This window comes from Limulus polyphemus, unplaced genomic scaffold, assembly GCF_000517525.1.
Source record: "Limulus polyphemus unplaced genomic scaffold, Limulus_polyphemus-2.1.2 Scaffold1567, whole genome shotgun sequence".
Classification (NCBI taxonomy): Eukaryota; Metazoa; Arthropoda; class Merostomata; order Xiphosura; family Limulidae; genus Limulus; species Limulus polyphemus.
This window is the reverse complement of record NW_013667177.1, coordinates 162,034-177,892: the sequence shown is the minus strand read 5'-3', so window position 1 is coordinate 177,892 and position 15,859 is coordinate 162,034. Positions and strand designations below refer to the sequence as shown.

General features: G+C 32.1%; 2 protein-coding genes across 3 annotated transcripts in view; one reads left to right on the top strand and one right to left on the bottom strand.

The window, feature by feature from the left end:
• Positions 1–13,689, top strand: part of LOC106464130 (glucose transporter type 1-like) — a 77,132-nt gene extending 63,443 nt beyond the window's left edge. Inside the window, exons 16-17 of one of the 2 annotated variants that reach the window (XR_002611657.1) lie at positions 5,374–6,027; positions 13,557–13,689. The gene's annotated coding sequence lies outside the window, so the exon portion shown is untranslated. Of the gene's footprint in view, positions 1–5,373; positions 6,265–13,556 lie in introns of those variants that run through there. The other variant, XR_002611656.1, reaches the window with a different exon arrangement.
• The window catches only part of LOC106464133 (nucleoporin NUP188 homolog), a 112,407-nt gene continuing 108,645 nt past the window's right edge, over positions 12,098–15,859 (bottom strand). The window contains exon 35 of the mRNA XM_022391813.1: positions 12,098–13,397. Within this exon, the coding sequence (XP_022247521.1) occupies positions 13,224–13,397 (174 nt within the window). The 3' untranslated portion in view covers positions 12,098–13,223. The remainder of the gene's footprint in view (positions 13,398–15,859) is intronic.

Genomic DNA, 15,859 nt, shown 5'->3' with positions numbered 1-15,859 from the left:
GGTAATTTATAATCAGTCACAAGAACGTCGAATCTGAATCACTTGAAAAAAACACGGGGGTGCTTAACTTTTTTCCAGGTGTATATATCTACAGAGAACACCAACCTTGAATTGTCTCTGTTCTTATAATATTGTTGGACTGAAAATTAGTGGAAGATGACCTTCATATGCTACTAGCTCAACCTTCCCGTGAAAACAGAGTGGTATTTTGCAGTTTTGTGTGTAAGTGGACAGAGAAACGTTATTAATTTATTCACGGACTATTTGTTTGTTTTGAATTTCACGCAAAGCTACACGAGGGCTATCTGCGCTAGCCGTCCCTAATTTAGGGAGTGTAACACTAGAGGGAAGGCAGCTAATCATCACCACCCACTGCCAACTCTTAGGCTACTTTTTTAACAATGAAAAGTGGGATTGAACGTCACATTATAGCGCCCCCACGGCTCAAAGGTCGAGCATGTTTTATGGGACGAGGAGTCGAGCTCCCTAACCACTTGGCCATGCCGGGCTTCTCGGACTAGATGTGTGTGTGTGTTTAAAACTTTTTGTCAGTTTTACTCTTGTCGTGTCACCATTCGTGTAAAGCCCAGTTTAGCTACGGTTGAGGTAACTGATTCGAAAAAGTCAATCAAATAAACAGTATTATTTCAAGTTCAACGACCTTTTCTTTTTCTTCATCATATTATACAATTGATTTTTTTCACATTTTAAACTTCATCTCTAACATGTATCAATCCCTACACTGAAATTATTGTGTCTTCGTTCTTAAAATATCAATCAGTGGCTCACTATCAGCTAGATTTACAATAAATGCTGGTTCGTAACTTTTTCTGAGTGATAAAGTTAATTAAAAATAATCAACATTGAAAACAAATAAATAACTTATTTTAGTTATTAGTCTACTCATTAGTCAGAAAGAAAAACAAACAACAAAAAAACTGATGAACAAGCACTTTTAGTCTTCATGATATCTCGGTTGTTTTTATTTCGTATAGTCACTCACTGGGACAGCGATAATCCTCCAGATTTACAATGCTAAAATATGGGGTTCGATCCCTCTCGGTGGTCACAGCAGATAGCTCGATGTGCTTTGCTCTAATAAACATACACACATTTCGAATAAATGTTTTATGAGATACTGTGTTCCCGGTTCACTTATAAATACTCTAAATATATATATATATAGGGGTTTTTATTATATCTTTCAGATCAAGCTGTAACAAACTTAATTGGTGTCGTTTATAATAACATTTACAGTGTTATTGTAAATGACTTAAATAAAATTAATAATAATTATAATTCGCTTATGCATTCTAGTTCACACCATTACAGTTGTTCTTGTTCATAAAACTGATGATATACTACTATATCTGTCGTACTCCAGCTAACTGGTGAGCCCTAATATTTGGCGCAAGGCCTCATCGGCTCTGGATATGACAGGCATAATGTGGTTCACATAGTATTAGATATTCTTCTATGTTTTACTCGTACTTCCTTAAAATTAGCATTCCTCTCATTCTTTTAGTTGTGGGTTATCTGCATTTAACTCTACTTTATATTGTTACGTCTCTGGTCGTTCGTTTGTTAATTTTCCATAGAAATTCTTTCCGAGAAACTTCAGCGATACAAGTTTTTTCTTAAATAAAACTAGTTTCTTTCTCAACTCAACTTTGCAATACACTTAATTTCCACAGTCACTTTAACTTAAACACACGCTATAAATCACAACGATTTACACACTTTACTTACGGCTTGACTCGATTATCTGTCTCTATCTCCCTGTCTGCTATTCAATTATTTATGCCGTCACTTCTCGCCGGTCTTATATATACAAAATAAAGGGCGTCTAGCAAACACTCGAGCCTTCAGAAACGTTCGAGATACTCATTACGTGTTACCAGCGTCACATGACTTCTGCTATAGTAACAATATTTTTTTTTATTACCATGGGTCATGGTAAACTGTGTTCTTTGTACTTGTCCCAGTGTTACTGTTTAGTTTTTTACCATGGGTGTCATGTTAAACAGTGTTCTGTGAGGGTGACCCAGTGTTACTGTTTATAGATTTTTACTATGGGTCATAGCTAACAGTGTTGTGTATCCATATCGCAATGGCTAACAGTGATAAACTTCTTTAACGGTGTTGTCAGTACTTTCCAATATGTGAAAAATGGCAGGTTTGTAGAGCAGTCAAACTGGGCATGGGCGTCTACGTGAAATGTTGCTAAATTAGATTAACAAACCGGAAAATATAGCGTGATTAAACTATAAATTAACTATTATTTTATTGTAACAATCACATGAGAAGTAATAAAAGTGAATTAGAGTTTCAACACAATATTATTGACAATATAGTGTCTCACAAAAAAACAAACACATTTGTGATGGCAGTTAGGTTAGACTTGAAGTTAAGCATGAAACTACGCAGTGGGCTATCTGTGCTCTGCCCACCACGGGTATTAAAGCCCGGTTTCTAGCGTTGTAAGTCCGCGGACATACCGCTATGTCACCGGGAAGGGGGGGGCTTCTGATGATAGAATGCGCGCCTAGCTATAGTCAGTCGTACGTCTGAATGACGATAGCGAGACATAAAAACCAAATCGTGTCTGATTGTATTACGTTTCGGTTTCTTTTTACTCATCATTTAAGTATGCCTCGGTCCTTCTCCGGTTTCTCAGTGGTAAGCATGATAATTTATAGCTAAAATTTGGGGTTCGATCGCTCATTGTGTAGCTTCGAGAAATACAAACAGTCGAACCGTATCTCAAGTAACGAAGGTTACAGACCTGTTATCAAACAATGGGTTTCATCAGTAGGGTTACAGTGCATCTTTATAACTCTAGTTGTAATTAAGTTACTAAAAACATATAAACACAATTAACTGTTTACCACCTTTCACTTTAATTTGTTTTTAACCTATAAATGTCAGAAAAAATATTGATGTCACCCTCAGACATAAATTGTGGTGTTTCTTTGGCCAACTAATGTTGCCTTTTTCTTTGCTAGTTTTTAGTTGGTGCGATATTTTTCAGTATGCATTGCTTAAATATTTTTTTAGAATCTTTGCGAAAGTTATGAAAAGGGTTATCTGCGCATAGCTGTCTCTAATTTTGAACTGATAGACTAGAGGGAGGGGAGCTAGTCAGCAACACTTACCGCCAACTCTTGTGTGGCTGAAGAGTGGGATTTAACCATCAGTCTTATAACGCACCCATGACCGCAGAGCGCATTTTTTGCAACAAAAAGACTCAAGCTATGAATCCTCGGAGGCACAGTTCGGACACTAACCATTAGGCCACACCACGCCCAAGTAGGAACGAATGTGAATAGAAAAATAGTCTTTCCTGCTTTTTTTATGTTTCGTTATAAAACAATACCCGTGATGTATTTGTAATGTAATCTATTTGTACGGTAACCAGTGTAGACATGATTTTTAGTTCTACACCATCCTAGTTGTGCTGTATGTTTAATTCGTCAATTAATAATAACAAAGTGCCGTGTAAACGTGTTGGTTTGGCTATTTAGTTGATTAAAAATGATTCATAGTGTTTGTTGCTATTTTGTTATTTCAGTCATAGCTGTTATTAAAGCATGTATTTAGTCATATATCATTGTTGCTTTGTGTGTGCCTTCTGTTTAAGCGGCCACTAGAAGCAATAGGTTGTTTCTTATTGTTATTGTTTTTGAAATAATAATTGTAAAACAAAATGAAGCCGAGAGACTAATATCTGGATAAATATTTATGGAAACAATCAAATCTAATATCGTAAACTAGAAAAGATAGTACATTTAAATTATCCGATTGATTGAAACAACTTTATTTGCCAAGGTTTTAATACTTTCAACATTGTTGAAAAAAGTAGTACTTATACGCCATTTAAAGTAAAAATAACCGTTTCGGATCTTTATGTATTATTACTATTTGTAAAGGCAATTTGTTGATAAAGTTATTAAAATTGATATTTTTAAATGATTATATAATCTGTTTTAGATCTCGTGTGTTGCGGCCTTTACGAAACGAATCTAGAGTAATACAACTAAATTACTAAGATTCCATTAATTAAGTCAAGTACTTGCTTAAAAATTAAAGTCATTGAAATTTCCTAAAAAGTTAAGAAGCATCACTAAAAAAAAAAAGCTGGTTATAAGAAAGTCGTTGAAGTGATGGATATCTCTATGTATAGTATATAAAGACAGTACCTCGTATATTAAAGCTCTTCTTAGTTACTTTTAACCTAATTGGTTTAACATTAGCCCGCCGTATGGTTACTTTGGTTAGCCAAATAACAATAAAGCATTTTTTGATTCACTTATTCAAATAAGTCATTAGCAGAATTTATAAATTTAAGTACTTCATAATTCCTTAACTTTTAATCTACGTGATTATTGCCATACTAAATTGTTTGTGTAGTTATTACATAGTTAACAACCTATACAATTTTCTACAATTTGTGTTAGCTTTACGTGAAGCTACCTTTTGCTTCATATATTTCTTAAGCTATCTGTATTTTTAAGCACACTTATTTTAAAAATATAATCAATCTCTCATGCTTGTAAAATCACTCCTGGAAATTTATTTGCGAGAGTGATTGCTCTCGTCAATATTTCTGTTAAAATATGGAAATTTCATCAATTTAATATAAGTGGCGCCGCAAAAATGATCACTTGTAATGTTATCTAAGCCACATGGCGTTTAAAAATAACATAAGGTGATTGAATGTTTGTGTTGAGATCGTTTTGATACAAAAATCTTCTGCAGATAAAACATAATAAAAGTCGGGTGTCGTAATTCCTTTTTAGGGCAAATTGTACGACATTGAAAGTAGCTCTATAACGAACTAAATTTCAAGACGTGCGATAAACAATGCTTCTGGCCAACAAATTACGAGTGCGATGGTGCGTAGGAGCAAAAATGTGCCTCAAATCTTAAAACTTTTTTTATAGATGTTAAATACTTTTGTATTCTGATAATTCGTACGCTGCGTATCTAACTTATTGTCATTATCTGTCAGATACACATTTTGCTACATAGTTTGGTATGCTAATTTTTCAGTTACAACCTTGTTATAGACGTAATTCATTAACTGAAATCTGAATTCAAAATGCTAACTAGTGTGCGTCATACTCTCCAGTTTGTGCATATTTCTTAGACCAACACATTATAAAAAATCTAACAATGAGAAAAATCAGCGAAAAAAATATTTAATATAAACAGGAGCCATAAATAAAATCTTACAAGTTAAAGTTGCTTTAAATTACCAACTAATTGAAATGAAAAATTGCATTATTGCTTTATTTAAAATTTGAAAGTGTTTAAAATTCTGCACGAATTAATATTACATCTTTTTTTTTTACAATAATGATTTGGTAACAGGAGCTGAATGGAGTAGAGATCTCACCAGAACTGTGGACCATTTTGAGGCCTTTTCAACCAAGACTAGGGTGAAAACCCATTGCTATACTAAGCAACTGTGATATATGGAAGATAGCAGCCAGGGAAGAAACACATAAAAAATGTATTGTGCATCTTAAAACATAAATGGTGTTGTTTTATTTTGTGTGTTTCCCATCGCCATCTGCCGGAGATCCAAGAACATTTGCTTATCCTAGGATTTCCAAACACGATAATGCAAAGTTTATCGGAAGATAATACAATGATAATAGCTTCAACCATGATCCCCGGAAATGAGTTGAATCATAAAAAGAGATGGGGCACATATAAAGTAAATAACACAAGCACTTTTATTGATATTCCTTCTTCTGAAGTGAACTGAAAAGGAGGAGTTTCACTTTCAACAAACATTCAGGTTTATTTTATTGTAACAACTTCAATGTTCTTTACGTCTCATCATTATTCTATCAACTATAACACTTACGAGATAAGGTAAAGTGTAAAAACAAAAATCATTGTATACCCTTAAAATTAGGAACATTCGTAATACATAATGCACCTTTTGAAGAAACTTGTCATTTAATTTTTGAAACTATGTACTTTGTGTGCGGTACAAAAGGATATAACACGAAAAGGGTAAGTCATGTTAATAAGAAATTTAAAGCCTAATATTAAACATTTATATCAATTTGAAAATTTTTTGTTCTCCCATGAAAAATCATAATAGGCGTATATTTCCAATTCGACCTACAAACATTATTTTAAATGTAAAGTAATTTTGGTGAAAACGACTACAAACTGCAAAGCATACGAGCATTTAAAAGCCATTGGATATAATGAAATAAATAACAGTGGTTCTTTGAGTTGTCTTATTATTTACAAGATTAATATATTTATTTATTTTTAATGTATCTTTTATTGAAATATATTTTTCAAAAAGTTAAGACTGGACAGTGCAATATTATTCAAATCATAGTCTTAAGGAACTCTTAAGGTAGTAATTATGCTCCTTGATGAACGATTACATTGCAAACAAATACAAAATCTGAATACTTCAGCATAACAGTAACTGGTAGCCCTATTTTTTACCTTCATTTCACTGCTGTGCACCTACTTTGTTAAACTTTAGGCATGTGTATAGTGCTCAATACTCTTAACTACCTGATAATACCAAATAGGTCTTCAAACTTGTGAGAGAGGTCAATTTCCATGGGGTGTATTCAGGCCAGAAACAGGAGCTATGAAAGGTTGGGAACAATGTTGTTCATACCAATAACTGATTAGACCCATTTGTTCATTTTGCCATTCCAGCAATAACCTTTTGTAAATTATAAAATGTTAAACTTTGCATAAACTTGGAAAATGTGCTAGATGTACATTATTTTCATATTTCACAATGAATATTACAAAAAGAACAAACAACAATTGGCAGATATAACAAATACAAAAGGAAGTGATGATGGTAATAATACAAAGTAATAATATTAGGTCTTTAAAACCCAGGGACTTCACTGGGCACTGGCCCATAGACCCTTGCCCTGAATGTATTTCATGGTGCTCCGAGTCTGTTTTATGTAAGTTACATCACATAGCAATTATGTTGAATAGTAGCTGCTTCTTAGGACCCAATTCTTTTTGTTAGCTAGAAAATTCCATGCTTTTGCCACTGATAATGTTCTATATTTAATTTACTTTATGGATATCATTTAGCTATTAAACTTACATGGTATTTCACAAAAGGTTTTGTCAGTTGCACTAGGTTACTTTTTTCACCAGATTTACCTGGCATTAGTTTTTGTAAATTTTTTTTAAACTTTATTTTTATAATATTTTATTACCTGGTATTTGTTCTTTGGTAGTTTTTATTTGCATCCCAGATTTTTTGAAGTATTTTAGTGTTAGGGTTGTGTCCCAGAGTTCCTTATTATAAGCATTTTCTTCTGATACTGTAATTCTTATGGTTGATTTTTTCTTATTTTCATTTTTACTATGAGGATATTGTTTAAGTAGCAAACCTGCCCCCTGATTTTTGTTGTCTGTTTATTTATTATAGGGATGGCTGTACGATGTGGAACTCTTTCCCTGTTTTTCTGGATACACAATTCTTGGCTAGATTGTTATTGTTTCAATATCTTTTCAATGAAACTAATACGTAAATCCAAACTTCTGAATGGGTTAACTATCAATATGATTTCTGATTGACAAATATTTTTAGTTTTAGGAAAATATCTGAGTCTGATTTAAAGATGCAGAAGTACAAATGCTTAAATGACTACAATCTTGATGGCATCTTATTTACATTTATTCATAATAACAAATTTACCAGATATTGCTATACCTAATCCGAAAAATGTATAAATTAAAACAGAATTCAGCAGGTATAACTGTAAAGTTATAATCTGTAGTTAAAAACTGGGATGGTTCTGCCAAAATAGAATAACCAGCATCTCTATACTTGCATCTTGCAGGAAAGCTGGCTTGTTAACTTGGATGTACAGCTGATTTTTGTTTTCATGGGGCCATACCTTACTGGCATCCAATATGTACGAAGATTGTACTTCTTGGCACTCGCTGTACTCATGTCAGAATGTTAGCCTGATAATATGCAGAGTTCATCTTGTTCATTTTTTTTTTTACTTTCCAAATGTTTAACTTACAGCTGTAACCTACAACAACCATAAATCCCTTGGAAAAATTTTCATTACATACTTTGGACCATTTTTAAAATGTCATATCACAGGCAGGGTTGTAGCTACGTTGGGCGGGGACACCCAGGACTCGTTTTGCCCACCAAGCACTCCCATGCAATGTGACTACTGCTTCCTGGCACTAAATATCACTGTTCACCATAAGCATGAAAAATGTCCTTGTCGATGTCGCAGTACAGTTTACTTTGCAATTAACTTGTTAGAAACAAACACTTTTTCTGAAAAGTCCACAGGAAAAAACCTGTACAAGAAACTGAACAAATGGCCCATGCCACGCTACGTCACTTGTGGCACATCAGACAATATCATCCACAGTGGATACTATACAAAGCCTATTTTCTTTCCAGTAAAAGTTTATGTGATGTGTAAATATATTTTCAAACTTTTATGGATATCTAAAACATAACAGTATATAAATGTGTTTTTTGCATAAAAACTTTTAAAAATCTAATTGTGACTAATTTGTATAAATTAAATGCTGTTAAAGATAGATCAATCAGAAAAATAAAACTCAGCCTAGAGTAAAATTTGTCTCTGCCTTAATTGTTTTTGACTCATCATAAACACGTGTTTATCTAGTGACTGCTCATGTGGAGTGTTTTATCGGATTTTCCAAAGGAATTTAAAAATTTTCAAAGTCTTTAAAATTATAAATATGAAAATAATGGGTGGTGGTACAATGGTTTTTACCACCCACCATTCAAATCATCCTAGCTACAACCCTGATCACAGTCATTAACAAATTACCAGAACTTCTGTAGATCCTTAAGCAGATGTATGCTTTGTCCAATGTGATGGTGTATTTCCATTTGTCACATACCATAAATTACTTTGTACAGCTTTAGACAGTTGGTCTTCCATTCAGCATTTTGCTTTGACAGAGCCAAATTCATGTGCATTATATTCTTTACAATACCAGAAGACGGTCCCACATGTACTGTGCTATTGAGTTACTTACAATGACAAGCCATTTCTTTACGTCTTGTATTGTGAGACTGGTAGGCTGTTCTTTTCCGTGCTGGAATAACGACTCCCTTGATTTATGTATACCGTTTTATGCTATATATTTTACTTTCCTTAAGATGATTCTTGCCTTTAATATTTTTGTAATTGTAAAATATGAAAGATTCAAGTTAAGAGTCTTGTAATTTCACTCTTCAGAAGGGGTTAATTTTAGGTAGATCTGCATTTGAAAATCATCCCATTTCAACTGAATTGCAACAAGAGGGTGAGGACTTTGGGAATGGCAAGGTGACTGGATACACAAGCTACCACAGCTAATGAACATCCCTCTGTATAGTTGTTTAATGTAAATTACCAAGAAACTGACTGCTGTATGACATAGGTGCAGCCATACAACATCTCTTACTACTCAAACTATAGTCATGTAAAGTTATTCTTCTTATAAATATAAGTAACGTTTTATTAAGTTATGGACAGTGAGGAAGAGATAAAATGATCTCTCTCTTGCATCTGGGGAAAATATTTTGCATGTAAAAAAATTAGTAAGTCTAAATGCATCTTATGCTAAACAGAAGGAATAAGAGTAAAACAAGTATTAACTCTTGATATTTTAAGACAGTTTTATACAAAAACAAAATTGACCAGCAATTGTTCAGTTCATTTTTTTTTGTGTATTCAAAGTATGATAAAAACTGTTATAATGAAGTTTATATTTATTCAACCTTAAATTTCTCGAATAGTAAAAGTTTTTTTTAGAATAATTCTTAAAAAGTGTATCTACAAATAATTTATCAGTGACAATTTAAATGTGCTTAAAAAGCTTTAAATCATAAGGGAGAAACAAAACTGACTTGCTGGGCAATTAGAATTGTCTCAAGTGTTAATCAAAATTATGATATAATTCAAAGAGCAGGTATCTTTTGGGTCCAAAAAAAAAAGGGGGGGGGGGGCTTTAGACTAATTTCCACGTTTTTTAAAACATAAGAGTATAATACTTTTAAAAGTCATTCTTGTGGTTCGTAAGTTAGTTATAAAACCTTGTGTATTACAGCTTTTATCCTGCTTTCACTAAAACTGTAAAAAGAAAAATGAAGAATTTAGCTTTTAATTAAAATAATACCATTGAAACTTTGTTAGGCCTAATCAAAACTTAATGAAATTAGTTTAACAGTGCCTTTAATCAAAAGAAATGCATATGTAGTGTCGTATATGTGCTTTCTTGAATGTTATTAATACTTTTTATCTTAGACCTTTTAAAAAGTAGTTTGGGAAAATCTTTTCCTACCTTTTAATGTACAAAAAGAAATAAGACACAGTTTTAATACCACCACCACCACAAGTTCACACAGAGCAGGTTGATTAGCCCAATTAAATTGATATAACTGATTACCTATGAGCACTGATTAGTATCACATAAAATAATCAACTAACTGAAATTAGTGTTTCTGATTATTATTACTATTTTCATCACTTACTCCAACTATTACCATTATGATTTTTTTTTTTCTGATTAATCCAAGTTTGTTCAGCTTTGGGCTAGCAAGCCCCAATAATTACCGATTAGGGTGGTTGTCCTGTGAGCTGAAGGTTGAGGGTTTGATTCCTGTTGCCAGCAACCTTGGTTGCCCTTTTAATCATGAGGGCATTATATTTGTTTTCAAGTTATGACCAACTGGCCACCAGCATTCACTGCCAACTCTTGGGTTACTCTTTTACTAATAAATAGTGGGATTGACCATCGCTTTGCCACAACTCACTTTTTCAGCTTCAGATACATACCAACTGAACTCACACATAACAAAACAGCTATTACTACCTCCATTGGCATGACTGTATACATATGTTCTACTTGTAAACAACTCACAGATGTGGGTGTGTGGCTTATCATTCATGTTTACCTTGTTTAGACTAAACAATAGTGTAGCTCTAACTTACTGTATTGCTTACTTATTACAAGCTACAGACATAATCAGTGTTACTTATTGCACAGTGATGCCTGTTGTTCATGTTTACCTTGTTTGGACTAAACAACAGTGTAGCTCTAACTTACTGTATCGTCATCACATTCCATTTAAACACTGCCCAGTACAATAAGCTTAATTTGTTTCGTTTCTTGATTGCCCAGCATGCATGTGTGCTTCTACAGTTTCTTTCAAAATGTAAACCTATCAATAATTTTAATGCATTTCTTTTAAAATTCCATCCATATCAACTTCACACTTAAAAGCTTTTGATGCTTTTTATACTCATAAAGTTTTTTTTTCAAGTTTTTCATCGTCTTGATAGAATTAGAAAAATATCCCCAAACTTCTGTAAATTAGACTTTTTTATATTAAAGTGGTCTTAATATTTCTTATAATACTTAAATTTCTACCTTATGAAACATTTTAATCTCTGCAAAGATGTTATCTAGTATGATGACATGTTTTCTTGCTAAATAAAGGACACTCTGCTGTCTTTTCATTGAATTATTATCTATTACACACTGTGACAAGAATCTTTAAAATTTTAGCACATGAATTCTAAGGACAATTATTTTTAACAAAGAATTAGATTATTTAGTAGTCTTGCAAAAATTTGTAAGGAAAAACCCATGTAATAGTATTTATCACATTTTCATGTATAACAATATAAGATTATAAAAGTAACTTAATCCTATATTGTTGTGCCTGAAGATGTCTATCATATTAAATGAAGCACAGTTCAAAAATGTCTTCAGAAAAGAAAACAATAAAAAATAAGGATATTAGTCTCATACGAGCCTGACGATTAATCAATTAGCAAATGCTACTACTTGGCCAAATTTAATTATGACACACTGTAATTTCTACAAACTTTTGATTACTATACTTTTCATGAACCATTATGAACCTCAAAGCTTGAAACAACTAGTGTCTGAATGTTTAATGAATAATTTTTATTCACATAAATTATGTAGTATAAGCAAGATAAACTATAAAATGTGAAAGACAACACTTCATATGTATTAGTATGGTTTTTAATAGGAATTTGTATAACTAATGTTCTTTGAGCAGTTTTTTTTTATCACTTGGCAAAACAGAATAATTAGGTATCCGAGATCAAGGAGGTGGATCCTTTTACAATGAATGTTTCTACAATTATGAGTCTCTTACTGGATTTTACGGTTATATGGCTTTAGTGTTCTGAATTCTGTTTTTTTCAGTTCTAGGTACTAAACCTCTTGGTTGAATAGAAAGGGGAAAGAAACTTGAAGTTTTTATATACTTACAGGTTAATAAGCTAAAGATCTTACATGGGCTGTTCACATATTAGTTTATTCAACTCATTCTCTTCTGTTCATACGATGTTTGACTGAATGTGATATATGAAACAAGTCAAAGTTTAGTACTTATCAAGATGTTATTTCTTGTTTAAAACAGCCTTCTCATTTACTTTTTTGTTGTTGTCAATTGACAGTGTTTTAGTTTTAACTGCATATGACTGATCCAGTTATTGATTTTTTTTAAAACAGCTAGTTTACATTTGATTACAGGTTGAGCTTTTTAACGATGATGTTGTACTTGAAACTGTGTCACTATTTTATGACATTCCTTATTAATACAAATGTAACTATTTAAAACAACACTGGAGAAGGATTTGTGATGTTTACAACTCTTGAAATACTCTGTCCAATAAAAGTGAAAGTGTATCATTATTCTTTTCTGTGTTTTTGTTTAACTGCACAAACATAATACAAAATACAATGATATAGGAAGGGCAACACTACTATTCTTTAACATTATTGAAACAAGAGAAATATTAAATTATACTATTAATAAAAATCAAATAAAGCACATATTCTCAATAAAATAATAATATGAAAAACCCAATATACATGTGCAAGTGTGTAGTGTACAAACATTGAAATGTATGTGTAACAATGTGAGAGCAATGATTTATGTATGTTTGTATGAGAATAAGTGTTTATATTACCTATTGTGCCAGAATTACTAGTCCTTGGTTCCACAAATTGTTATGATGGGTTGGTGCAGCAAAGCCAGCAAGGAGACAGACATGTACAATGTTCTTTTCACTAACTAAAGTTACTTGTCAGTATTGGACAGTTTACTGAACTTGGATAAAATGAAGCACTTGAAAAAAAATACTCACATTTATTATTAAAATCAAACATATTTACAATTACTTGAAAATTTTCTTCACTAAGTGAGTTATCATTCTTAGAAATGGTCTGTCAGATACAGGTGTCACAGCTCGAGAGTGACCACTTGGACTGACTAGTCCAGAAGAAGAGCTTGCAGGAGAAAGAGGGGCACCTTTTCGTAGATAGCGATTCATTGTCAGCAAAACTGAATTCTGAAACAAAGTAAAACATTAAGTATGAGTAACTGTTAATATGATAATAGGCTATCCTGAAATGATAGTAACAGTTTTGATTATATAAAGTTTAATATATATATATATATATGTGATAACAAAGTTCTATTGAATGTAAATGTGGTGTAATTCGTACAGGTATTTCAAATACTGTAAAGGAACTGGGGCAGAAAAACTGGAGTACTCACTTCATGGGCTCTTAAAACACTGTGAAACTTTTATGTCAATAGAAAACAGAATATAGAAGAAGTATTAGCCATATAGACACTGGAGGGTCAAAGTAAGTATGTCACAAGTTATATTGAAAATTTAATTGAACTACTTTATTTCAATGTATGTTAATAAATTAGTTTTAATTCTTATTTTCAAAAGGAAATATATATATATAAATTCTCAATCTGTACCTCTGAGTCACATGAAATGGTGGAACACCGACTTATCATTTATATTTTTTTCTCTTCCTTTATAAGGGCTTAAGCTTGTTAAACCAATTAGAAACATGTATTAAATGGTATTGACAGGCTAGAATTAACATAACAATCTCTTATCTTCTTGCTTTATTGAAATACCACTATATTTGTCCAACCCACACTGACATATCTTCCACACCTTCCAGCTTTTAAGAAATGTCTATAATTCTCTCTGACATTGCTACTTTATAACCAAGAGAAAAAGTATATTCTAAACTACATAAATTAGACAATCGACTGGCTGTAGTGGTCAAAGCTGAAATTTCATGGGGAGGACTTGCTGTATTTATACTAAAGACACTGCTCTGGGCAGTATTGGAATTTTTTTAACCTATGTTATTATAAGTTAGTTAGAAAGCCATATAAATGGTGACATTCTGTTTCAGTGCCTTATATATTTTTTTGGTTTCCAAAATGCATATTTGAAAGCCGCATAAATTACTTTTGAACAACCAACACAGTGATAAATAAAATAGGCTTACTAAACCACGAAACCAAGTGCAAAAAGGCCTCAAGATTAACCTTGTTTTTATGTGTATATTTTATTTATTATTATATATTTTTTAACAAAAGTAACTAAAATGTAAAACTTAGAAAGTTATTAAGTTAGAAAAGACAATCTAAATAAAAAAAAATTTCCTCAAGGAGCAACACATGGACTGCCATCAGTCAATAAAATCACCATTTAATAAAATACTTTATTAAAAAAATCTGATTTTTTTTGTACAACATACTTGTAACATTTACTATTAACAACTATTAATTTAACTGGCTTTCTAACTAAGCTATAAATAGGTTAAAAAGATTCTGTTAGTTGCTCAAAGTTGAACATTTTGATTGTAAACAATGAAACTGAAGCCTAATAAATTTATTTGAAAGACAAGATGAGATGGGAATGGCATGGTATATGACTTTTGACTTCTTTTTTATATCTCAGTAAAGCAAGAAGCTTGGAGGCTAGAAACATTCTGGCTTGTCAATATCTGTATTACAAATATGTAATTTTGGGACACTTAGAAGATCATATAAGTGTAGAAAGAAAATCTAAAATGGGCAATTTGGAACAAAGACATCACGTGATACACAAGTGAATATTGAAGCATTTATTTAAATATTTCTTTTTGAAATTTAGAAATTAAAACATAGATAATCTAAAAATTTGAATTATTAACTACATTTTGATACCAAGCATATTTACATGTATTGGTGATAAAGTTGTTTTATTACATTTTGAATGCAACTCTGTAAAAAAAAAAAGGTTGTGACATGCACACTTTGACCCTCCCCTATGCATAGGTTAAACTACAGTTAGGGTTTTATACAAATATAACAGCTGATATATTAAGGACCTCTAAGGAGTCATGGTCCTAACAGATTCAGTAGTCCCTCTTAGATACGACTGACCTGTCTGCCATGATAAAAAAAAAAAGTTATATCTGGGAAGTTGTCATTCAAACGATAACGAACGACCGAGCTCAAGCTGTGCCAGTTGCTATTCCCAAGGCTTGAGCATAATGGTTTATATACTGTATAGGTAATCATGATGATGTAGCAAATTGGTATAATAATAGTTTCAGTGGTTAACAGTTCAATAAAGATAACTTAATTGTTTTGTTTGTGTTTTATTTGAAATAATTTATTCACTGATCACATTTACTTCATAAAACATCACATCTCTATTTCATAAAACAAACATTTATCACCTTTTGATTTCATGGATGTAAAATATGACAAATTGATACTGAATCTATTTCATAATAAAACGTTCCCCTCCATTTGTTTTGCACATTTAACAGGTCACTTTCAATGTCTGCGAGTCTGGCAGATATGATGTCGAAAAGAGTTTTGTTGTTTGTTTTGAGCTCGCAAAAGTGAGGTGTTTACATTTTCACTTTTCTTGAGGCATTGTGAGACAGAATCTATCTTTGTACAAAAATGTAGGCAAGTTATTTAAATTAAAATTTGTGGCAG